Genomic DNA, 24,766 nt, shown 5'->3' on the forward strand with positions numbered 1-24,766 from the left:
AGGTAATTATATGTATGTATGTATATATATCTAAATAGTAAAAGTATCTGACTATTCCAAAAATCAAAGAAATTAATGCGCATTTTGGTATAAGATTTGAAAACAAACAATAATATCACTACAAAAAATGATGACAAATATTTTCTTTTAAATGAAACTCTAAATTAAAAAATCAGAGAACTCAAAAATAAAAACTGTGTATTATCTTAGTTCTAGTCACATTATATATATGTGAAGATCAAAGATGGAACAAACTAGGGTTTTAAGGATCGACAATTTTAACTACATCATTTTTTTTTGTTTTTTCTAATAGATAAAATTTAATCTTGAAATAATAATTTTATTTAGAATTTCTACATACAATATTGCAATATTTTCCCTTTATAGCACAAATCCAACAAAGATGTAGATAATCTATATGAAAATCAATCCTTAACAAGAAATAAAAAATATGGAGAAACACTAAAAATTCATATATTTTATAGTACTACCAATTTTTTTTTTGTTGTCTGTTTTAAATCTGCTACCCAAAAATTATTGGTAAATAGCATTAATTTTTTCTTAACTTAGTCTAGATTTTGTACATTAATTAGCACACGCTATTTCTAAGTAATGGTAATATTTTGTTTGTATCTTTTTTTTCTAGTTTTTCTCAACTTTTCTTAATTTTTAATATTATCATTAAAATAGTAAAGAGAATTAAGTTTTCATTTATCTTATTTTATTATTATTTCTTTCTACAAATAATAATTACATATACACCAGTACAATATTGCCATATGTTGCATTTCCGTGTCTACTTTACTCGCCTTTAAATAGTGAGGTTTGTGCAACCTAAATAGTTCATCCATACTTGAGAGAAGAAAAAAAACTCTTTGCAAAGATTATTAGAATGGCTTCTGCTCAATCTTTCTACAACCAAAGCTCTGTCTTGAAAATCAATGTCATGGTTGTGGACGATGATCATGTTTTCCTTGATATCATGTCACGCATGCTTCAACACTCCAAATACAGAGGTAATTAAATATTATTATCATATTATATATAATATGTTATTGATTTTTTGTTTGTGATTTCATTTAGATTTTTATTTCTATGATTTCTTAGCATGAAATACAATTTTTGGAGAAACAACTAGCAGTTTTAAAAACAAAACTTGAATTTTGAGAAATTCAAAGATGTTATATATATATGTCAAAATTTAACAATTATTCTTCTAAATCATCCGGATTCCGTTTACATGTACACATCTACAATTTTCAATTGAGGTATTCTTGTTTTGATGCCTTTGAGACGAATAGTTTGATTGATAAAAAAAATTCTAACCAATATGATATATAAAGTTTATTTTCTTTTTGTCAAACCATACTTTATACTATGTAACTTTTTTAAGAGATTATTGAAAATAGTTTATTTATAAAATAGTAACCTATTGTTGAATTAAAAAAAAAAAAAAAATTGTAAATCGTGTTTGCAAACGACATGTGATTTATCTTAGTTTAAAACTAGCTGATATTCTTCAAATCGACTGTTCTTATAAGTAATCAACCAATTAGCATCAATCACAATAAATTGTAAACACTTCAATGAAAATGGTGATTTTAAAGAATATGTTTTACTTATGTTATGAACTATCTCAAATTTGTGAAATATTTCATAACTAATGTGGAAAACTATATAACCCCTCCATACAAAACGTAAGTAAAATTTATGAAATCCTATCATTTTTAAAGGTTAAACCAATCAAAAAGTAATAATTCTTGGTACTTGCAATATTTTTGTCATTATATTTTAGTTTATTAATTTTATTTTGATTAAATGGTTTTAGATCCATCAGTTATGGAGATCGCAGTTATAGCTGTAGACGATCCGAAGAAAGCATTATCTACTCTAAAAATTCAACGAGACAATATAGATCTCATAATCACAGATTATTATATGCCTGGTATGAACGGTTTACAACTCAAAAAACAAATCACTCAGGAATTTGGAAATTTACCGGTCTTAGGTAACATTTTTTGTTCTTTACAACTTAAATTAAATTATGATATTTATTCTTTTGTTATAGTGAAAGATATATTTATCCGTTTGTTTCCCCTTACATTGTTTTTGATATAAAGTTATGTCATCGGACACCAACAAAGAAGAGGAGAGTTTAAGTTGTGGAGCGATGGGTTTCATTCCAAAACCCATACATCCTACTGACTTAACAAAGATTTACCAGTTTGCTTTAAGCAACAAGAGGAACGGTAAGTCAACACTATCGACCGAGCAAAACCACAAGGACGCAGATGTTAGTGTCCCTCAGCAAATCACGTTGGTTCCTGAGCAAGCTGACGTCTTAAAGACCAAGAGGAAGAACTGCTCATTTAAATCGGATTCAAGAACCGTGAACAGTACAAATGGAAGTTGTGTTAGTACGGATGGTTCAAGAAAAAATCGAAAAAGAAAACCCAACGGTGGTCCTAGTGATGATGGCGAGTCTATGTCGCAACCCGCGAAAAAGAAAAAGATTCAGTGGACGGATTCTCTTCACGACCTATTCTTACAGGCTATCCGACATATTGGTCTTGATAGTAAGTGTTTTGATTTTCTTAAAAAAAACGATATATATATAGTACATGATACACTGTTTGTTTTCTTACAATTCAGGTCACCTGCACACTAACTAATGTTTTATGTTTGTTTACTAATCTTCCAAAGAGGCGGTGCCAAAAAAGATCCTAGCGTTCATGAGCGTACCATACTTGACAAGAGAGAACGTAGCCAGCCATTTACAGGTTTGATATCTCTTGTCAAAAATGTTTTTGGATTTTACTGTTTAAAATGGGAAAAAGTTGGAAAAACCTCTATTAACTCGAATCAAACAAATAAACTTTATATCTTATTAAGCACAAAAATCTTCCAAGTTTGAGTTGATTTGTCGATTTCAACCTATCCTTAGTCAACATTAAGAGCTCGTTATAACACCCTTTAACTTAAACTTGGGGACTTTTTTCCTCCACTTTAAATACATCATACCATGCATAGATTATGTGTCATTCTACTTGTTATTTAACTTAAATTCATTTGCTATGTTATGCAGAAATATCGGATATTCTTGAGAAGAGTTGCGGAGCAGGGTTTGTATAGCATGTTGTCGGATAGAGGCATAGACTCGATGTTTCGACAAACTCACATTAAGGAGCCGTACTTCAACTATTACACACCATCTACTTCTTGGTATGACACAAGGCTTAACAATAGATCATTCTATTCCAAACCCGTACATGGCTTTGGACAGTCTAAACTCTTGTCCACAACACGTGAGCCCGTCTGCTTCAACCAGATGCCTTACAACTACATGAACCGGTCATCCACCTATGAGCCGCACCGTATTGGATCTGGATCAAACTTGACGCTGCCCATCCAGAGCAACCTCAGTTTCCCAAACCAACCATCTCAAAACGAAGAAAGAAGAAGCTTTTTCGAACCACCCGTGATGGCAAACAAAATCGCCCAAACATCTCAAGTTCTTGGGTTTGGACAACTTGGACCGTCAGCTATCAGTGGTCATAATTTCAACAATAACATGACGAGTAGATATGGAAGTTTGATTCCGAGCCAACCGGGACCTAGCCACTTCTCCTATGGGATGCAATCGTTCTTAAACAATGAGAACGTAACATATAACCCTCAGCCACCTGCCAATGCAACTACACAGCCAAATCTTGATGAACTTCCTCAACTGGAGAATCTCAACTTATACAATGATTTCGGCAACACTAGTGAGCTTCCTTACAACATAAGTAACTTTCAATTCGATGACAACAAGGTATATTTTCCCAACCCTAATCTTACAATGATATATATATGTATATTGAAGTAGGTGCTGTGAGATATGTGTTTAAATAATCGGTTTGTGCAGCATCAACAAGGAGAAGCGGATCCCACCAAATTTGAGCTCCCAGCTGCAAAATTTTCGACTGAACTGAATCATGAAGACGATGGTGACTGGACCTTCGTGAACATAAACCAGGTATTTACAATTTATTAAGAGATCTTAGCAATAACAAAAATCGAATTTGAGCCAACGTTCTATCAAAGATTAGATTTTATCAAATTAATGTTTTATAAAACTATCCACCATGGAAATTTTCTAACTAGACTTGTTAGTATTAGACATTTAGTAGATTTGCAAAGTTTTTCATGCTGCTAGCTAGTCTTGTAATTAGATAGAAATCGGCATCTGTTAATGTCTTATTGACTTACATGACTTGGTTGTGAAGGGTCAATCTAATGGAGAAACATCGAACACTATTGCTTCTCCGGAGACTAATACTCCAATTTTGAACATTAACCATAATCAGAATCAGGTACCTCTAATTCATATCAGTCAGAATATTTATATGAAACTATGATACTTAATATATAAAAGAAATATTTGTTTAAATCTATTCTGAAACCTGGACTCGGTTTTTTTAGGGACAAGATGTTCCAGAGTTTAACGATTGGTCGTTTTTGGATCCACAGGTAAACGATATAATGTTTACAAGAACTTACATAAATTATTTGTATATAGTTTAACTTTGAAGTTTATGAGTCTTTGAAACAAGTTTTGGTGAATTGTTTCTTATATAGGAATTGGTTGATGACGACTTCATGAACTCTCTGTTCAACAATGACATGAATTGAAAAGGATTCTCCTCTCCATGATGTTCTCAAAAAGGAGGTGGGAAGAAATAAATTCGGCGATACCTAATAGTTCTTTAAGCAAATATCTATATAGCTTTAGTAGTTCTTTAAGCAGAATACTTAGTTAGCCTTTCTAAGTATTGGATGTTATGTCTTTTTTTCAGCAAGCGTAATGAGTGTTGGTCCTGTTGGATATTATATTATGTTATCTCTGGGAACTTTGTAATATCATAGTAATGATATTAATACTATCTATGTGGGGTTTAGATAGATCTCATGTGTTTGTGTTACATACATACAATTTACGATCAAATGTTCTTTTTTTTTTGTCCAAGCGACCATACGTTCTAAGTTTGAATGGTACAATGTTTTAAACGAAAATAATAATAAAAATGTGTAATATTTGGAAAAAATAATACATAATGTATAAGACTTTAGATACAAAATGTGATATGTCAACAAATTAGGTTTTGGAAGAATTTGAGTTTTATTGTAGCTTTTAGTTTCTGAGAAATATATAGGAAAATACTTTTTGTAGTTTAAGATATTCTTGCTTGGTAAGTGCAACACCCAAAGTTAAAAATACTAGCAAAAACTTCAAAACATTGATCCCGTTGAGTCGTTGACCTTTGTTTTACTGAAAAAGTTTGAAACGTAAAAATCACTTACGAAAATCTAATACATGTACTCAAGTTTTCAAAGTCAAATTTGTGATGAAATGTACTTAATTTCTCAAAATCAAATCTTGTGATGAAATCTTTTTAACTTAATAAGTTTTGAAAACTGCAGGAAATGCAATACTATTAATGTATTTTAAGAGTATTGGATAAAGTGATAATTGATTCTATCTAGTTTTTGTAAGATTCTTATACTAATGAAAATATTGCTTATTTAATTTAAAATAGATTTGTTTCTGTTAAATATTATAAAATAATATTAAATTAGACTAGTGATTTGGAAATGTACATTCAAAATCCTCTTTATTAGAAATAATTTAAGCAGTGAATTCTTAGAGATTTCGAAATATTTTAGTAAAATTTCTTAGTCAAAAATATAAAAATCTAAATCTCATAGTCGTAGGTAAGATTACAAAAGAATTTGATAAAAAAAATCATAATATTTTTTTCTAATTCACCAAAATCATTTTTTTTTTTGAACAAACATTCACCAAAATCACCTAGAACTTCATTAAAACTTAAATCCTTCCAAATATGTTGGTTCCACTATACCCTCTAAGTCTAAGAGTCATATCATTAATTTAATTATTTTCTTTTAGTCATGGTTCATGTTTTGATGCGTGCTCCCATAAACGTATTTCTTTTTTTTTTTTTTTTTTTTCCTGAAAATTCCATACCTTTATAAAAACCAAGGAACCTTGGAACAGATACAAAGTGCCTCCTATAATGAGATACACCTACAACAACAGAACAAACAAACCCAAAAAAACAAGAGCACATTATACATCAAATAGACCAAACCACGTCGCCATAAAAGAGATTCCATGACGTCCCAGCTTCTGAGCTCTAGACAGAAGGTCCAAGTGAGTCCGAATGAAGTTCTTTATCTCCATCACCAAAGAGGCAGCAGGCCTAGCAATAGCAGCATGAAGACGAGCATTTCTTTCTCTCCAAATGGTATACAAAGAGGCTTGAAAGGCAATCCTAAGAATCATAGCCACATTTTTGTTTTGGCAAGGATTCTTAAGCCATATAACTCCATCCTCAAACAAAGTAGGAAGAGAGACATGGGCCCTTGAGGTGAAAAAATTCCACACCTCCGCAGCAAAGGAGCACTCAAAGAATAGATGCTGTCTTGACTCATCCTCTAAGCTGCAGAGAAGACAAGCAGACGGAACATTCAAACCCCAACTAAGCAATCTATCTCTAGTATGAAGCCTATGACGCATCGTGACCCAAGTAACAAAGGCATGTTTAGGAATCCTCCCTTTAAACCAAACCGCTTGAAACCAGTCAACTCTTGTTCCCATAGGATTCAGATGGAGCCAAGTAGCAGCCGAGGAAAACACATTAGAGGCCTCACTCTCTCCTATTTCCATAAAAAACAATCATCCTCCTCTTTCTCTTGAGAAAGCACCACATTAGGCAAAGGTAAACAACTCTTGAGCAACTGGATAATAGGATTCCTACTTCTACTCCCACTTATCCACCACTCTCCATCTCTCAAAGCCTCCGCCACCGAAGCACCCCGAGGCATACCCGTAATTCTCGGACCCTCCTCTCCAGATAAATGAATTAGAGGTCCTAAGTTTGTCCAGTTATCACTCCAGAAATTACAAGTAATTCCTCACCCAACTTTACACACCACAAACTGCCTTGCCAAAGGTCTAAGCTTACACATGCTTTTCCAAATCCAACTCCCAGAATTAACATTCCTCATCTCCCAGAAGTTCTGCTGACCCAACAAATTCCTCCTGACCCAAGAAACCCACAACGATCCCCCCGCAGTGAAAAGAAGCTAAATCAGCTTCAGCCCCAACACTTTATTCCACGGTTGCAGTCTTCTCAACCCCAAGCCTCCATATTCTTTTGGCGTGCATACAGAATCCCAGCTCACCTTAGCCCCACGAGCAGACTCATGCTTACCAGACCAAAGAAAGGCGCTGCACATTCTTTCAATCTCAAGAAGGCATTGGTTAGGCAATAAGAAAATTGAAGCCCAAAAGGATATTATAGAGTAGATAACCGATTGTATGAGTTGTAATCTGCCTGCAAACGAAAGATGTCTGACAGTCCAAGAAGAGAATCTGCTAAGAATTTTGTCCAAAAGAGGCTTGTAATCCTGCTTAGTCATCTTCTTTGAAGTCAAAGGCACCCCCAAATTTTGTCCAAAAGAGGCTTGTAATCCTGCTTAGTCATCTTCTTTGAAGTCAAAGGCACCCCCCTAACCTTCCAGCCATATCACTGTTCTCCTGAGTAATTCCTCCATCCAAAAACAAAGCTGTCTTCTCCCGATTAACTCCTAACCCAGTACCTTGTTTAAACTCCTCCAGAATAACCAGAATTTCCTGAATTGACCTCTCCTCCCCATCGAAGAAAATCAACACGTCATCAGCAAAGCTCAAATGGGTGATCAGCGGAACATTACAATCAGGATGAAGACCAAACCTCTGAGAACGAGCACCCTTGTCCAATTTCTTTGAGAGAACATCCATAGCTAGCACAAAAAGAAGAGACAAAATCGGATCCCCCTGCCTGAGCCCTTTCTTCCCTTGCAAATAGCCAATTAGCTCCCCATTAAAAGCCACACTAAAGCTCGGAGTTGTAAAACACTCCTTAATCCAACCGATAAACTCAGCAGGTAGATTAATAGCCTGTAACACATTCAAGAGAAACCTCCAATCCAAATTATCATAAGCCTTTGCCAAATCCACCTGAAGGCAGCCTCTAGAAGTGACTCCATCAACATGAAAATCAGAAACCAATTCTGAAGGTAGAAGAACATTCTCACATAAGAGCCTTCCCTGAACAAACCCCACTTGGTTTCCTTGGACCGCATCAGAAATGAACATTTTGAGCTTTTGCTTTAAAAGTCTCGCGATAATCTTATAAACCGTAGTGCAAAGAGAAACCGGACGAAACTGAGACACTCTATCCGCTCCTTGCACTTTTGGAATCAAAGTAATCGTAGTCGCGTTATAATTCCTTGGTAAAAGCCCTGAGACAAAGAAACCCTGCACAGCTTCCAATATATCCTGACCCACCAAGTCCCAAGCTTCCCATAAGAACTCAACAGGGAACCCATCAGGCCCTGGAGCCTTGTTCTTTGGCATAGTAGCAATCACATCTCTAATCTCTTCCAAAGTGGGAACCTTAATAAGCTGCGACGCCAAACAATTCGAGCATCTGAACTGAACCAAATCCTGGATTTCATCAATGGGCATAGGAATGACCCCAAAACTCTCTGTGCCCAGTAAATTCTGATATCAACATATCTTTTATCTGATCCACATTCTGAATCCTCTCACCATCATCACTCCTTAACAGTTTGATGCAGTTTCTTCCTTGATTAGCAATCACCGACTTAAAAAAGAAGGCCGTACAGGCTTCCCCATCCTTCATCCATCTGATTCTAGACTTCTGCCTATAGAAAGACTCTTGAGCTTTAGCAAAGAAATTCCAAGACTTTCTAGCTTGAAATTCCTCCCTGAATAAACCATCAGATGGAGCACTCATCAAAGCAGCTTGAACTCTTTCCAACTCCTCTAGAGAATCCTTTGTTCTTTGTTGGATGTTACCGAACCCTTCTCTGTTCAATTTCCTACAAGCTGCCTTGACAACTCTCATCCTCTGAGCAAAAGTAAACAACTTAGACCCAATAGACACCTCAACCTGCCAGGCATCATTAATAACAGCTTTAAACCTTGGATGCGATGAAAGAAAGGAGAAGTATTTAAAAGCTTTCTTGCTCCTAGCCACCAGAGAAGAAGTAAACACCATACAAGGAGAATGATCTGAATCCCCTGGAGGATCAAAGACCGTTAGAGACTCAGGGAACGCATCACTCCAATGCTCATTCATTAAAACCCTATCCAGTTTCCTCAGAATAGGGTCATCTTGTCTGCCATTAGACCAAGTAAAAAACGCACCCCTAGACGGCATATCAGATAACTCGTTATCCACAATACAGTCTTGGAACTCTGCCATACCTGCCAGTGGGAGGGGATGAGGTAAGACTGAGAAATGCTCACTAGCATAAATAATCTGATTAAAATCTCCCATAATCATCAAAAGAGCACCTCTAGCAGGAGAAATTTGAGCAATGGAAGAGATTTCTTCCCATAACTCTCTTCTCTGCACCTGAGTATTAAACGCATAGACAAAAGCCACTGAGAAGCTCTCATTCGTTGCTGGATCATAAACCCCACACAACATAATCTGAGCAGATTTATAAAAACAAATGACAGAAACCGCCGGGTCCCAAACCACCCAAATTCTGCCATTCTCCGCAAAATCATAATTCATCTCACTCCTCCAACCTGGAAATGCTGTACGAAAAATCTGTTGAGCATTCTCCACTGAGACGTGAGTCTCCAAAACACCGCCAATAGAAGGCTTATTTTTCCCAATCCAACTCCGCAAAAACCTCTGACGGGAAAGGCTATTTAGACCTCTAATATTCCATCCGAATACTATCATTAATATACCAAAAGCTGTTAGAGCTATGCTCTATCAGAGATTAACAGGACTAACCGAGGAGCTACCTCGATCCCCCTGAGTCATAGAAGAGAAATTCGGAACTGTAATACCAGCCACACCAACTCCTGACTGGCAGTAAGTCCCCTTAATCGGCTTCTTCACAAAATACTTCTTAGCTTCAAGTTTAGCAACCTTCTTAATACTCTTCATTCCTGGAAAAAGCTTCGGAGGTTCAGCCACACCCGGCTTTCCATAGACTTTATTCACCTGTGAACCCTTGTCAGACAACTCCTTTTCTTTGCCTTTCCCTTTAGATTTAGCTCCCACCACAACCCACTGATTACTCAAACCACTATCAGCTGTAATATCAGAACCAGGAGGAACCTTCAACTTTAAATCAGAGCTTTCTTTTATCCAGGCTTTAACACTCTCCTGTGTTATGAGAGAAATAGATTGATCACTCTCATGGGCAATAGAGATCCCCACTGGAGGCCAACTCCGACTTCTCTCCTTCGCTGTCTTTCGTGATTCAGCTCTAATTCTAGTCCTCTTTAAGGGAGAAGAAGCTTTTCCAGAAGCACCAGGCCCCTGACTCTTCACCACTTTCGACCCATTAGTCTCGATAGCAAGAGACGTGGAGGTCACTGCGACCACAGAGCCTGCTGGAATCAACCCCTTGACCACACCGCCTTGAGCTTTCCTCATAAGAGGCTTCGGACACCGATTTAGCAAATGTCCAAACCGCCCGCAATTGCAACACTTAGGTGGCAGTCTTGGGTAAGACACACGCACTTTCACAGAGTTCAATAAAGCGTCTCTCACAAAGATGGTCGTCGGAGGAGGAGCATCCAGCGATATCTCCACTTTCACCTTCGTATTTCCAAAGTAATAAGGATCCAGCTTAGATTTTTCAGTATGAAGCGGTTCCCCGATAGCACTTGCTATGACACTGATTCCATCAAGAGAATACATTTGAGGTGGAATATTTTCCAAGATAGCCCATGTCGGAGCCGTCTCCAACTCTGGCAAAAACAATGAAGCATCTGTCGACCAAGGATAAACTGAGAAAGAAACATTTCCTGCTTGCCAATACCCAACCTGTAACACCCATTCCCTAGTCGAGGTGCACGGTATCATAATCAGACAAGAAGTATCTGAGACTGCTCTAATAACAATATTCCCGAATTTTCCCCAGGCTGGATTCAAATCTGAGAAAATTTTGGAGGAAGGTGGAATGAGACCGTGAAACTTCGCAACTATATGACCTTTCCATTGATCTGCTGCTTTCAATAACACTGAGGCTGGGGCTTGAACTACTGGAGTACCATCTTCTAGGCACACCGGAGAGGATATTTTTTTCAGATTCCTTAAAGAAGCCTTGAACCGCTCTGCGTAAGAAGGCGCTGCGGTAGAAGGAATATTCGCTGGGATCGAAGACTGAGGCGAAGATAACTGACACCTCGGCACTGAGATGAGAGGCGGCACAACAGGAGAAACAACCACCACCACAACCGACGGAGCTGGAAGAGCTGGTTCACAAGGCTCAGGAGCTAAAGGCGACGCATCCAAAGAAGCAGCAACCGCCAAAGGAAGCGGATCTGAAGGAAGAGCTACCCGAAGAACAGGACTGAGAGACGGCTCAGCTAAAGGTTCAACAACCACCAAATCAGGCGGATCTGGGGAAGAACGAGCAGAGGATCTACAATCTTCATCTTGGCAGAAAGGAAAAAGGGGGGAGAAAGGAGAATTTCTCAGATATAAACGTATTTTTTTTTTCCTCTGTGCCATATTTTCTAATTCAATATTCTAATTCATTCATTTAATTACTACGAATTTTTATAAAGTTTCTATGGTCCCTAAGATGTGATCGTTTATCTGCTTTTTGTTCCTAAAAATTCATTCTCCTCTAAGAAATTACAAACATAACATTTTAATATATATTATCATGCTGCAAGTCGTACAATTTGACCCCAAAAAACCTCGCCTTTGTCATTACAATTAAATAAATTGGTTGACGCCAAATAACAAATAAAATGACTTTAGTTAAGTAGGTCAAGAAGGAATCCTCAAAATAAACGTTTGGTTTGATGGCTTTGCGAAAATAAAAAACGTTTGGTTTGATGTCATATTATCAAAGTCCTATGTCATATAACTATAGATCTAAAGATTGAGTCTATAAAGATGGACTGAAGATCAAATCGTTATTTTTTTTGGTAAGCAGATCAAATCGTTATGAGTAGATGGTTTAGTCAATATATAGACATTCGTATGGCTATTGTACTGTATTTCAGAATTATTTTAAAGTACTGGTAACTTCAATATATGTATATGGCAACTATATTTTTAGTTTAAGTCTTGAAATTGATATATATTCTAAACTCTGAAGTACCATAAACACAAATTTAATTCCGAAATTAGAATAATTTAATAAATAATATAGAAAGACCACATATTCTACGTTTATGAAGGGTTTGTTAAATAATTTAGGTTTATGAACCATTTTTAAGTAAACCAAAAAAAAATATGATCTATTTTTAAAATCTTCCCCTTCATAAGTTCATATACAATTCTAAGACCCCTTTCCCTAAACGTAAATTTTGTGGTACTGTATATATATGTTATGATTTGGGAAACCTTTTTTTGGTGCAAAAAACTTGGGAAAACAAAACATAAAATTTGGTACTTTAAAGAAGTTCCTTTCTTTTCACTCCAACTCTTTGCAAAGAGTCACCAGCATGTAGAAAGCAAAATCTCTCGTTTGTTATCGCTCGCCCAAAAAATGGATGTCAAGGAAACATTTAGAGCCATACCAAATCTTTGTGATAGAACGCAAGAAAGTTTTCTTATTGGATACCAATCATGTCACGATAAATTATTTGATGTATTCCTTAATTAATCCGTTAATTCTTATTGGTTACTATAAAGGCGTAATCATATAAAAAGAACTTCAAATTTTGTATAAATGCTATATTGGCTTTTCAAAATAATAATTGCAAGATTAACTAAATCTAAATCATTTCCTTAATGAACTTTTTGTACTTTGCCTTTTCTCATGTCAATGGACCATTGGAGGATTAGGTTTTTGTTACCCTAAAGATTCTCTCGTTCTCTCTCTCGTTCTACTTTGTAGCCTTACAAGGAAGCAATGGATATAATTTTGGTCACCAGAAGTTACCAATTCCACAAGAAACATAATCAATGTTATGATTGGCATGTGTTACCAACATGCCTGCTTTCTTTTATGATCGTCTTGTTGCTTTGATATTTTATGGTTTTGACTATTTAATTTGATCATAACAAAAGGAACCAAACGATCAAAACAAGCTGAAAAGTAAACTAGCAAATAATCAACTTCTGATGTAAAACGATGTAACCAAATAAAACAAACTATTCTAAAGAATTAATAATGATAAAATATTCATATGAAATTGTTTGCATCGATAGAACTATCAAAAATCATAAGAAAAAATAAAATCCATGAAATATTGCATGAAAGGTAATTTTGTTGTGGATCACAACTACCCTTATATCACTCTCTCTTTTTTCCGAATCACACAACAATGATAAATGGAAATGATAACACGCACCGCATATGATGCATTCACCACTGATCATGCACCACCAATAAAAATTCAAAACCTATGTCTCCATTATCATTAACTAGATTTTGACGATTTGTACATTTAATTTATTTTATTAATTCAGTATTGAATACTATGTTATTACTCACGTCATGAATGAGACATCAATATCAAAATTTCATTTTTGAAAAAAAAAATATTTTAAAAATACAATATTTTTGCTATTACAATTTTGAGTTCGAAAGTATAGGTATTGGTGTTATCGTTTTAGCTACTTAGGATTTAGCGATGGATTTATCATTTTATGGTGCATCAAATTGTCGACCATTTCAAATTCACATAGCAATTAGAAGATATCCCTCAACTAGTATGAAATTTTGACCCACAAGATCAAAATATCAGAAACATTATATTCTGAAAGTTCCGATGATATTTATTTTCCAATTTGTATGCCAAGATAATTATGTAAATAGTTTACTGAAATGTAATGCAATTATGTTCCAAAATAACAAACTAGTACATCTTTTTGATAGCTTTTTATTGTAATAGTAAAGAAAATCCAAATCTTTAGGTATTACAATGATAGTAATTGTTGAAACTCCCCTATTATTTTTGATTGACTTAAAAGGGAGTCCAACCAAAAGATATTCTAGACAAAGCCTCAAAAAATAGCCAAGATCAAATCACAAATCATACACATCTCAGTTGAGATGAAAAACAAAACAAATCACATATGAAACCGGAGAAAAAAAAGACATATTTATCATGTATGTATATATAGTGTTCATCTTAATCGAAGAATTCCCATTTGAATCGCGGAGGGACCGGTTTAACCGTTTCAGCCGCCTTGGCCGTCGATGCGGAATCAAACATTTCCCATTTTGAAGCTACAACCGCCGGAGTACCTGATGAGGATGATGCATTGGAATTCCTAGGCTCCTCCTCCTCTTCCTCCACAAACGATAACAAATCGCGTTGCTCAAATCGCGTTTGCGTTTGCGGTTTGTGGCGGACGGACTTGTTGACTTCAACTTTTTTGGCAGAGTTTTTGACTTTCAAGAGGTCGAGTGCCTCAACGTACTTCTGAACTCTTTGCACCTACCAAAATCAAATCATGAAATAAACAAACTTAACCAATCAAAATTAGAGATTTGAAATGTAATTTAGCTAATCTAATTTTATACCTGCATCTTCCTCATCAATTTGACATCACCATCAGCAATAATAGCATCAAGTCTCAATAACTGATTCATCAACATCTCTATCAGATTCACAAGACTCTTCTCTTCAACTTTACCTCCTTTATTAATCACCGTCTCAAACGCCGACACCTGAAAAATATTCAGAACATTGAAATCCAAAGATTCCGACTTTGAGAAACAGAGTAAAAAAGCTCTGTTTTTTTTTTTTGAAGTACCTGTCCGGCGAGTCTGTCGACTTCGAAACTAATATCAGAGATAGATTTAGAAGCTTTTTCAATGGCGGCGTTTTTCCTTTTTGCAAGGAGACGTTTCTCCTGAGAAATTGGATCTTCTTTAACAACAAGCTTTGACCGATCTTTAACTCCACAAAGATCAAGAAACATCTTTGAATCTCTCTCTTTGTCTTTGTACAAAACCTTCATGTCTTCATGGTGAAGTCCCACTTGATCAGACAACATCTTCTTCAACTCTCCTGTTTACAATAATCCAATTTAAGAAAGAAAGGAAAAAACTAATCTTTTGGTTATATATAGATTACCAAATTGGGAAAGCAGAAAATTGTACCGAAGGAAGATTGGGAATTGATGTTGATCTCGTGATAAACCGACCCGTATTTAACCCGAACACGAAAGACACGTGGCACATCGGAGTTCTGATCTGTCCGACGTTGAACAACCATTCCTCCAGGTCGAGACTCCCACTCATTACCACTAGTCCCGCCGCCGATGACCGACGGCGATGTTCCTGTATTCATCTTCATCATTCTTGAAATATTCTTTGCTTCTTCTAGTCTTCTCTCTGTCTCTGATCAAAAATAGATCGATCTCACATGTTATAAAGAATCCAAATATAGAGACATAGAGAGAGAGAGGTGATGAATATGATTTCTGAACACGATCAAGAAGAAGGAGAAGAAGGAAGGAAGAAGAATAAAGAAACGTCTGAACAAAGGGAAGTAAATTGTTATTTTTTCTGCAACTCTAAATTTTAATATTATGAAATAAATAAATAAAAAGAGTGACAGCTAATGGTATTGTTGTTATGTCTCATCATCAGTAATCACACATATATATTTTATTATATGATTCCCACATTTTCTTTGTATTTTTTTCTTTGTTCTTTATCAGTTTGGTTGTCTCTATTCTAGATACAGATAATCCATCTGTGTCAATGTCAATGGGGAAAAATCAAACCTATTGTTGTTACTGATTATTTCTTTCTGAGAAATTCCAAAATAGTTATGCTCAAACAACTGATAGTAAGTAATCTGGGTGATTATAATGGTTTTTCTTACACTACTACTAGACAATGTATCATGGTCATATTTTGCGTATAGATTCAAAAAAATATAGTAAATTTGGCGTTTACTCAACTACTTATGTTTTTGGGGAAGTTTTGTTAGATTTAGTTTTGTAATTCATTGGTTCTCTTACTTTAATTGTTATAGATTTCTCAGGTTAACAGAATCATGAAAATTCTGACAAGTTTTTTTGGCCCACTTACTGATTTCACACACAACCAAAGTACAAATTTCGTGTTTACTAGAATTTGGTGTCGTGAGAATTGGTTCAGTTGGCAAATCTTATTGCTAATGAAACAGAATGTACCAAGTACGATGGAACTCTCTGTATCTTCCTCTTATTTTGTGAAAACAGACTATGTAGCGACAAAATGGCAAATTTCAGTATCTAAACCACTAGCCACTAGGCAAATTCATAACAAGTGTCACTTTCTGGTGACCGCATGAGTTTCAGTGTCAGACTCAGAACAACAGCTTACGGACAAGACATCCAACAAACATTTCAATACAGGTCCGGCCCAATATTTATTTTTCATGGGAAATTTTCTTTTGGAGAGAACTTTTTAGTTGGATCATATGGGTCTGGGCCTCTGAGGTCTGGACACCTCTACCTAACCCACTCTGGCTATACATAATTCAAGGGCAATGTTTTTTTTTGTTTTGTTTAAGACAACAGTGGTTTTGATTCTTTTGAATCACAAAGCCAGAGAAATGTTCATTTCAATGACAATGGCTTCTTTGCCTTTAATATGCCATATTGCCATGACTCCTCTCTTGTTTTCAACTCAAGTTCTCAGATAATTGTTTAATTCTCTCCATTCATCATACTTAATACGATTAGTCTCACATTTTTGGTTTTTAATATCTGATTTTTAAAGTTAAAACTCCTTCAGAAGTCTTTGAAATAGAACAGAGTAGCTAGCAATACCAACCATGTGTGTGTTTTCATGTATGTCATCAATCTGACAAACTCATATTCTTCTTACTAGAAGCTAACCAGTTAACAAGCAAGATGGGGACAAATCGACACTGGAAAAACCAACATCATTGTAAGCAAGTCACTACTCTTCTTGGGAGTTGCATGCACCCCTCAAGGCTCAAGCTGAAGCGGATTCTCATCCACAAATATCATCAATATATATACTAAATTTAACAAATTGATATGAAAACTAATCTTAGGATACTATTTTTGTTAACAGATCCCGCCGTCGTTTGAATAATCCAGATAAAATACCAAACGATAACTATTTTTTTCATTATTTTAGCTTTCTTTCCTTTTTTACATATTCGTTTGATTAAATTTGAAAAACGTTTGAATGTTTCAATAAAATCGAGTAACTTAATTTCAATATTTTGCTGATTCTTCTGTTGATCAAAGCTAATGTTATACAATCACTTCTCTTTGGCAAACGCAGCAAAGCTGAAAAATAGTAAGGGGGATAAAAGGGGATAGCGTTAGTATCACTAAAATTTATATAGCATCTAAAGAATAACATTTCACGAAATTACTGATGATATATTGATATGGTATAGCTTTGGGTAGTACTAAGACAACTGATATTTTACCAAACAATATATTGTTCAATCATACGTCTTCATATCGAATTTATTTGCTTTCCTTTTCTAGAATAAATGTAAGAACTTGAAAAACCAACATGTTTTCGTCCAAAAATAATAATAATCTATTTAGCATATGTTGATCATGTCAGTAATAGAAGAAGAAAATCGCAAGAAGACGATACTAACCTTACTGTTTTGGAGCCAATGACTAATGCAATCTTTGTGGTATTTGTGAGTACAGGGTAAAATTGTTAATTTATCTCCGCGAACATAATCTGAATGGCATATCATACACCTGTTTTCCCCATTTTTATTGTTATTAAATTTTAGCAGCATTTCGCACAAAAAAAAAAAAAAAAAATTTAGCAGCATATATAAATTTAATTGTATATGTTATTCACTGGTTCTATCTATTTTCTACGTCATGTACACTTTTTTTCTTTCTTTCAATTAATTTTAGATTTAATATGGGTGAAGTCTATACTTTGTAATTGTAAAATCAGAAAAACATTTATGTAAGGAAGGGAGATATATAAAGATAGTCATGTACTTACATTTTATCTTCTAGAGAAGGTTTAAACTTGATGGTAGGTAATTGAGAAATTTGTCCCTCTGTTAATCCTTCACCTACACTTGTGTTTCCTCTTTCACGCTCTTCTATCCGCTCTATTATTTCCTGTGATACAATAAGAATAATATATATATATAGTAAAATAAATATTGGACCAGTTTCGGTCTAGACATAACGGTGAGAGTTAATATTAAAATTTCAGGCGAGAAAATGATACTTGAAAAATATTATGATCGTTTTGGATATTCCTTACATCGAGTGAATGTTGGTTTGATTCATCTTCCAAGTGTTCTGCAAACGTATATTAAAGGTTTATTAACTGGTAAGAGATTAACCGGGTTTTGGTTCAGCATATACCATGATTGACTAACTGATCAAATAGTCTTTACTTATTATATAAAGACGATACTATTGGTCATGCTACAAAATCAAGTCATACCATATCCTGAGAATGAATGTGGAGAATCGTTATAAGGCATAAGTGTGGGTATTGATCGTGGTACGAACAACCGCCTTGGCATCAACATTAGCCACGATATCCAACATTTGAAGCATTGCCTATGGCGAGTGTTTGGTTGGTTTTGAAACTGATGATGATAACCAGAACGAGAAATGTCTTGTGAAGTATAATGTTCCGATGAATTGGGATTATAATAATGTGTAGACATTGTAGGTTGGTTTTGATGATGATAAGTAATCATTGGAGAATTGTCTAACACATGCACTGGAGAATTATTGACTCTACCACGTTCTCTTTGATATTCCTCGATTTTCCTCGTGATTTCATCAGCCTCTCCGAAAAAGTAATTGTATCCACTAGAACTTTGGGAATCTCCCATCTAATTTATGTATTAGAGAAGTTATAATATTTTGGGGAAATAGATTTTCTCTACTGATTTTGTTGTGTGACATTATATTTTTATAAGTACATGTTTCTGTTTCGTTATATTGTTGTCGTGGTTGAGTCTTTATTAGAGCATGTAAATATGTTTATGAAATAAGCGAGAAAGGAATTAATTAAACGTATCGAGTGATAAATGCTTTAATGGATTCGAGATTTAGTATTCTTAAATTTTTGTTTCATTATCATTGATTATAAAACTAAGTTATGTTGATCTCAAATCCTTAATTATGTTCTCCTAAGAAGAGTACAAGTGGTGGGAACGAAAGATGAGTAAAATACTAAAAATCTTTTCTCAAAAGTCAAATCGCATTAGTTAACAAAAACAAACCATGTGTTACCGTCAAATCAATGTGTTTAAAAGATGTTAACCACTAATCAAGCATTTACGTGTAACCGGATCAACCGGATTTGGGTTTTGAATATGTTGTGGAGATGTATATAAATGATAAATTAATTGAATATCTTAATTAATCTGTGAAAGAAACTACATCACACACTTTGTTATTTCCCCTAGCTTTTAGTTTTTTTTATCATGCAAAACTTATGAAGTAACTAGATCAAGATCATAAAAAAAAAGCATCACTTCACTTCATGACCTAATTATTCTCGAAGCCCAAAACTATTTACTTACACTTCTATTCTATAAATATAGATGATGGAATTCACCAATCCAAAAGTGAATAAAAAACAGAAGTACAAACAATATAGTATCTAATTAGAATGGTATCTCTAAAGTCCCTTGCTGCTATTCTCGTTGCCATGTTTCTTGCCACCGGACCTACGGTTCTAGCCCAGCAGTGCAGAGACGAACTGAGCAATGTGCAGGTGTGCGCGCCGCTGCTTCTGCCCGGTGCGGTCAATCCTGCCGCGAACTCAAATTGCTGCGCTGCCCTCCAAGCAACTAACAAAGATTGTCTATGTAACGCTCTTCGAGCAGCCACCACACTTACCTCTCTTTGTAACCTCCCCTCTTTTGATTGTGGTAAGATGATCCATCGATTAAAACCTTTTTTACTAGATTTTTATAAATTATTCCATCAATAGTGTTTGTTTTATATTTGTTCTCATGATTTTTTGGACTTATGTTTTGTGAACTGTGCAGGCATAAGTGCCTAGTTGAACAACATTCAGTTCCGAGGATTTGGGGAGTTTGGTCTGCAAACGACAAGACGAATAAAATAAAATAATGAGAAATACACTATTTAGTGTTTTGTTTTGAATTTGGTTTGTTCAATACTTATGACAGATCTATTGAATATCGTTTTCACCATTATTACGGAATATTTTCTATAATTGGCATCATTGTAGTCTTGCTTTTACAATAGGCGTGTTAGGTTAACATATGCAACTTCAGGCAAAACTCAATTCAAATTTTAAACCAGGTTTCAAAAGTAAAAACTACCAGAGAGATTCACATTGACAAAATCAAATGATGTAAAAAGGAATCGTTGGTTTGAAGTTTGAACCAAACCAGAGATTTGGTTTGGAGTAGACCGGAACCACTGACCTATTGACTAAAAGAGTCAAAGGATGCAATCTTGTGACGCGTGTAATCAACGCGCATGACCTATGGTCCGTATTAAAAAGGTTACTCTATATGTATCACACTTTAGCTTCTCCATTCCCAATTGTCTCTTCTTTTCTTTTTGTACTTGTCAAAAACAAAAAGAACAACAAAAAAAATCTCAACCGTAGAAAATTCCGACAAGAGTTCAGTTCATACAATGAACTAAGTATGGGTTTCTTTGGAAGACTGTTCGGAAGTAAGAAGCAAGAAAAGGCAACACCGAACAGACGAAGATGGAGCTTCGCTACTAGATCCTCACATCCCGAGAATGATTCGTCTTCTCATTCAAGCAAGAGACGTGGGGATGAAGATGTCTTAAACGGCGACAAGCATGCGATAGCCGTCGCGGCTGCTACAGCTGCAGTGGCTGAAGCCGCACTCGCTGCTGCTCGTGCGGCGGCGGAAGTCGTGAGACTCACCAATGGTGGTAGAAACTCGTCGGTAAAACAAATCAGTCGGAGTAATCGTCGGTGGTCTCAAGAGTATAAAGCAGCTATGAAGATTCAATCCGCTTTTCGTGGCTACTTGGTGAGTTAATTACTTCTCTAAGTTTAATCTTAATACTCAACTTCATAATCTATAATTTTGTTTGAAAGAAATTAAGTTTTTGAGCCAAAGTGTGGAATAGCTGTCTGATGTTGATTTTTCTACTTAAACCCAAATTGAAATATTTACTAAACAAAAAAAAGAAAGAATGAGAATAATTTGTATTTATTTGTATTGGTCCCCGAAAAAGACTAGGAAAGGAGACAAATGAATGAATAATGATACCAAGAAACTTGTTTAGAGCCGATACGATTCTCTACCGAGTACCGACACTATTTAATGGTACTACTCTAGAATTGTATAGATAAAATTTGGTCCCAAAAAATATGCAAATATTATCTCAAACAAAATCTTACCTAACTAGATTTAGCTAAGGGCTTATTCTTTGTAATAAATTAATTTTTACATTAAACCAAGTCAGCAATAAAGAATAACAAGGAGAGGGCCAAGTTCTTTATTTTATCTACTTTCTTTTTAGTTTCCAAAGTTCCAAAGTGTATTTTACTATAAAGGTGAAACTACAGATTGGTTTTTAAGCTTTTTGAGCTTTAAAGTTGCATCACCACTGTTACTATCAAAGTTGCAACCTACCTTTTTCATAATTTGACAGATAGGTTATGTAGTTTAGACACATAATTTAGAGATTCTCTAATCTTATTGCTTCGTATATAACAAATAAGGTGTGTATCATTTAGAAGAAAATGATAGTGGTTGGGAAACTATGAGTAATTTAATAAGGAGTATTAGTGTATTACTTTGTGGTTTGAATTAAGTGTGTAACCAAGTTTTCTTTAATTCAGGCGAGGAGGGCGTTGAGAGCACTGAAGGCATTAGTGAAGCTTCAAGCGTTGGTGAAGGGACACATAGTAAGGAAACAAACGGCTGATATGCTGCGTCGAATGCAAACGCTGGTTCGGCTCCAAGCACGAGCTAGAGCTTCGCGTTCTTCTCACGTTTCTGACTCTTCCCATCCGCCAACACTAATGATTCCATCTTCCCCACAATCTTTCCATGCACGATGCGTTTCAGAGGCTGAGTACAGTAAAGTCATTGCCATGGATCACCACCACAACAACCACCGTTCACCGATGGGTTCAAGCCGGTTATTAGACCAATGGAGGACAGAGGAAAGTCTATGGAGCGCACCAAAGTACAATGAAGATGATGACAAAATCCTAGAAGTCGACACTTGGAAGCCTCACTTCAGAGAGTCACCAAGGAAAAGAGGATCTCTAGTGGTTCCTACAAGTGTGGAGAACAGTCCACAATTAAGGTCTAGAACAGGAAGCAGCAGTGGTGGTTCAAGGAGAAAAACTCCCTTCACGCCTGCGAGAAGCGAGTACGAGTACTACTCTGGGTATCACCCTAACTACATGGCTAACACTGAGTCTTACAAAGCAAAAGTCCGATCACAAAGCGCACCAAGACAGAGACTACAAGATTTACCTTCAGAGAGTGGTTACAAGAGGTCTATACAGGGACAGTATTACTACTACACGCCTGCTGCAGAGCGATCGTTTGATCAGCGTTCGGATAACGGGATCGCGGGTTACAGAGGAGTTTCTGATGGGTTAGATCGAAACCAAAGTGACAAATCGAAGATGTACACTTCGTTTTTCAGTTCTAATCCTCTTTTCTTTCAATAGTCGAGAAAGGATGAAAAAAGTGAGTGGAATGTGTAAAATTAGATTTCGACACACGAGTACAGAGACAGCCAGTGATCAATCTGTGTTTTGTACTATTTTCTAATTGACTGTATCCAACAAGGGTCCATTCTTGTCTGATAAAAAAACTTCAATAATTTGAAGTGATGTCAAGTCAAGACGTGGGAATCACCACTTAAAGCAATGAAAATTGATTGATATAACCTTTCATATTAAACTAATATCTTCTTCTTTTTCTTTCCGGTATAAAAGCCCAATAAGAGTCACACACATAAGCAATCACACAATTACACTGAAACACTAAAAAATAACACGATAAATATAACCTATAGATGGATTTACAAAGTAAAACTTGTTGCTTTACTTATCAGACATCATCACACCTCCAACTTGAGGTGGGAACACAGCGCAGGTAGTGACACCAACGGCAGTGATCATTGCCGTTTTCTCCTCGAAATAGCATCAACAGCGCCACCACAAACCTGCACAACATTCACTTAATGTCACACTTTGAAGTTTAATATTGAAATGACAGAGTAATTTGTGGGAATGCAAAATTTACCCGGCAATCAATAGAACCAAAGATAGGAGCCACAATAGGTATTGGTAAGTCTTGTACTTGTATCTCAGAGGTGTGCCTTGTGGCATATGCTCTCTTGCTAACCACTTAAACTGGGGACGAGCCAACAGAATGAAACCGAGGAGAAACCCCGTTACAAATCCACCCACATGAGCAAAATTATCAACGTGAGGCAGAATCCCAATTGCCAAGTTTATCAAGATGACAAACAAAAGCGTCAGGAGTGCAGCAATCTGGTACATATGCTCAGATCAGAAACATGAGCCAACATGATGGAGTGATTTGTATGTTTGAAATGAAAAGCAGATTGGTATTAACCTTGTTAGAGTAGATTGTCCAGTTGGTGAAAAGTTCAGAGAGCATTGAGCCAAGGAGGCCAAAAAGAGCACCAGAAGCTCCAACAGAGATACTGTTTCTGATAAACAACGACGACAATACACTCCCTCCAATTCCTGATAATAGGTATATAACTCCGATTCTAACTGAAAATTTCAAGAAACCAAGATTCAGATTTCTAGCAACAGAATAACACAACTAGAAGAATGAAGACTAAATCCACCCAAATTGCATACCAAAACCAAATTGCTGCTCGAGACGAATACCAATGAAAACAAGGCTTAACATATTGGCTCCGAGATGAATAACACCCGCGTGTAACCATATACATGTCAAGAGACGCCAACCTTCCTTCTTCTCCACAACTTTGCTCCACTCAAGTGCTCCTAACTTCTCCAATCTTCAAGTATATATCAACCAAAACACAATCATATCAAAATCTTGTATCTCAAACTCTCAATCACATAACTTCATCATTTCAACATCTCAAGATCCAGTAAATTTCGATTTAGTAACCGACAAACTTGAGAAACAGAACCAAAACGTGATTCTCTAGTATTTAGAACCCTAAATCAACATCGATACAAAATTTAGAAAACGTACGTGTGAGAAGATGGACCAAAGAGAGGATTAGTTCGGAGAGGCTCAAAGGAGAGTCTACCGAGAAACTTGGCGACACAGTGACCTCTGAGACGGTGAGACTCGAAATGATTCGGACAGTTATTAACGAACATCGCCACGACGAAAACCGCAACGTTAGCCACAACGAACATCGGAACAAGCCACGACGTCCACCGCGACGACAACGCGTTATCGCCAAATTCAGTAGACGACGACAAGGCTACCGGCAGAGGCGGTGGTCCGATTCGATTCCGATCACCGCCTCTGCTTCCGATTCCTCGATCTTTCGCCGACATTCTGTTCTCCAGATCATCATCTCCGACAGCCATAGTGATCTCTCTCTTCTCTGTCTGTAATTTGTTTATTGTTTTTTTTGTTTTGGTTGGTTTTTTTTTTTTTTTGGATTGAAGGCGGTAAGAAGAGTTAAACCTTGAGAGTGGGTGAGAAAGTGGGTTTCTGTTAACCAATTAAATCTTTCCACGTGTAAATGTATAATACCGGTTT

The 24,766-nt window shown here is 35.9% G+C and overlaps 6 protein-coding genes, 1 long non-coding RNA gene and 1 pseudogene across 11 annotated transcripts; 3 read left to right on the plus strand and 5 right to left on the minus strand.

Moving 5' to 3' along the window:
• Positions 1-892: 892 nt before the first annotated feature.
• On the plus strand, positions 893-4,674 carry RR21 (response regulator 21; the record flags this gene model as incomplete). 2 transcript variants are annotated; one of them, NM_120803.1, is made up of 9 exons in its annotated part: positions 893-1,016; positions 1,829-2,008; positions 2,121-2,576; positions 2,704-2,780; positions 3,086-3,814; positions 3,908-4,018; positions 4,269-4,355; positions 4,465-4,512; positions 4,621-4,674. In NM_120803.1, 9 exons carry the CDS (start codon positions 893-895, stop codon positions 4,672-4,674), a joined length of 1,866 nt encoding a protein of 621 aa, NP_196338.1. The 2 variants fall into 2 exon arrangements, with proteins under 2 accessions (NP_196338.1, NP_001331229.1); NM_001342931.1 differs by having other exon boundaries at positions 1,853-2,008.
• Positions 4,675-6,130: 1,456 nt separating this feature from the next.
• On the minus strand, positions 6,131-11,618 carry AT5G07215 (annotated as a pseudogene; the record flags this gene model as incomplete). Its single annotated transcript has 1 exon — positions 6,131-11,618.
• Positions 11,619-13,888: 2,270 nt separating this feature from the next.
• Positions 13,889-15,668, minus strand: BAG3 (BCL-2-associated athanogene 3). Its single transcript, NM_120804.3, has 4 exons — positions 15,178-15,668; positions 14,829-15,085; positions 14,596-14,742; positions 13,889-14,509 (listed from the first exon to the last, which is right to left on the minus strand). Exons 1-4 carry the CDS (start codon positions 15,374-15,376, stop codon positions 14,201-14,203), a joined length of 912 nt encoding a protein of 303 aa, NP_196339.1. The 5' UTR covers positions 15,377-15,668; the 3' UTR covers positions 13,889-14,200.
• A 1,608-nt stretch (positions 15,669-17,276) lies between these two features.
• Positions 17,277-18,883, minus strand: AT5G07225 (RING/U-box superfamily protein; the record flags this gene model as incomplete). The annotated part of the gene is made up of 5 exons (NM_203018.2): positions 17,277-17,333; positions 17,660-17,768; positions 18,028-18,149; positions 18,298-18,335; positions 18,484-18,883. The coding sequence occupies 5 exons, from the start codon at positions 18,881-18,883 to the stop codon at positions 17,298-17,300; spliced, it is 705 nt and encodes a 234-aa protein (NP_974747.1). The 3' UTR covers positions 17,277-17,297.
• Positions 18,884-19,603: 720 nt separating this feature from the next.
• On the plus strand, positions 19,604-20,266 carry AT5G07230 (Bifunctional inhibitor/lipid-transfer protein/seed storage 2S albumin superfamily protein). Its single transcript, NM_120805.4, has 2 exons — positions 19,604-19,930; positions 20,051-20,266. Exons 1-2 carry the CDS (start codon positions 19,669-19,671, stop codon positions 20,062-20,064), a joined length of 276 nt encoding a protein of 91 aa, NP_196340.1. The 5' UTR covers positions 19,604-19,668; the 3' UTR covers positions 20,065-20,266.
• A 279-nt stretch (positions 20,267-20,545) lies between these two features.
• Positions 20,546-22,944, plus strand: IQD24 (IQ-domain 24; the record flags this gene model as incomplete). Of its 2 annotated transcripts, none has more annotated exons than NM_001342932.1 (2): positions 20,546-21,043; positions 21,862-22,707. In NM_001342932.1, the coding sequence occupies 2 exons, from the start codon at positions 20,546-20,548 to the stop codon at positions 22,705-22,707; spliced, it is 1,344 nt and encodes a 447-aa protein (NP_001332444.1). The 2 variants fall into 2 exon arrangements, with proteins under 2 accessions (NP_001332444.1, NP_196341.1); NM_120806.4 differs by having other exon boundaries at positions 20,563-21,043; positions 21,862-22,944.
• On the minus strand, positions 20,563-20,893 carry AT5G01375. The gene has a single exon (NR_142500.1). It is a non-coding gene; the product is annotated as an other RNA (long non-coding RNA).
• Positions 22,916-24,695, minus strand: RBL3 (RHOMBOID-like protein 3). Of its 2 annotated transcripts, none has more exons than NM_120807.4 (5): positions 24,245-24,695; positions 23,878-24,041; positions 23,624-23,787; positions 23,288-23,538; positions 22,916-23,207 (listed from the first exon to the last, which is right to left on the minus strand). In NM_120807.4, exons 1-5 carry the CDS (start codon positions 24,589-24,591, stop codon positions 23,093-23,095), a joined length of 1,041 nt encoding a protein of 346 aa, NP_196342.1. In that variant the 5' UTR covers positions 24,592-24,695; the 3' UTR covers positions 22,916-23,092. The 2 variants fall into 2 exon arrangements, with proteins under 2 accessions (NP_196342.1, NP_001119182.1); NM_001125710.1 differs by having other exon boundaries at positions 23,288-23,397; positions 24,245-24,646.
• Between the last annotated feature and the right edge of the window lie 71 nt (positions 24,696-24,766).

This window comes from Arabidopsis thaliana, chromosome 5 (genome assembly GCF_000001735.4).
Source record: "Arabidopsis thaliana chromosome 5, partial sequence".
Taxonomy (NCBI): domain Eukaryota; kingdom Viridiplantae; phylum Streptophyta; class Magnoliopsida; order Brassicales; family Brassicaceae; genus Arabidopsis; species Arabidopsis thaliana.

Bases quoted from the DNA above. Each gene is read 5' to 3' on its own strand.
- AT5G07230 (NM_120805.4), top strand. From the start codon at position 19,669: ATGGTATCTCTAAAGTCCCTTGCTGCTATTCTCGTTGCCATGTTTCTT.
- BAG3 (NM_120804.3), bottom strand. From the start codon at position 15,376: ATGATGAAGATGAATACAGGAACATCGCCGTCGGTCATCGGCGGCGGG. The intron at 15,086-15,177 runs GTACAATTTTCT...TATTGTAAACAG, and splicing joins CAATTCCCAATCTTCCTTCG to GAGAGTTGAAGAAGATGTTG. The intron at 14,510-14,595 runs GTATAAAATTAG...TGATTTTGGTAG, and splicing joins AATTGATGAGGAAGATGCAG to GTGCAAAGAGTTCAGAAGTA.
- RBL3 (NM_120807.4), bottom strand. From the start codon at position 24,591: ATGGCTGTCGGAGATGATGATCTGGAGAACAGAATGTCGGCGAAAGAT. The intron at 24,042-24,244 runs GTACGTTTTCTA...ATATACTTGAAG, and splicing joins TTTGGTCCATCTTCTCACAC to ATTGGAGAAGTTAGGAGCAC. The intron at 23,788-23,877 runs GTATGCAATTTG...TGAAATTTTCAG, and splicing joins CGAGCAGCAATTTGGTTTTG to TTAGAATCGGAGTTATATAC.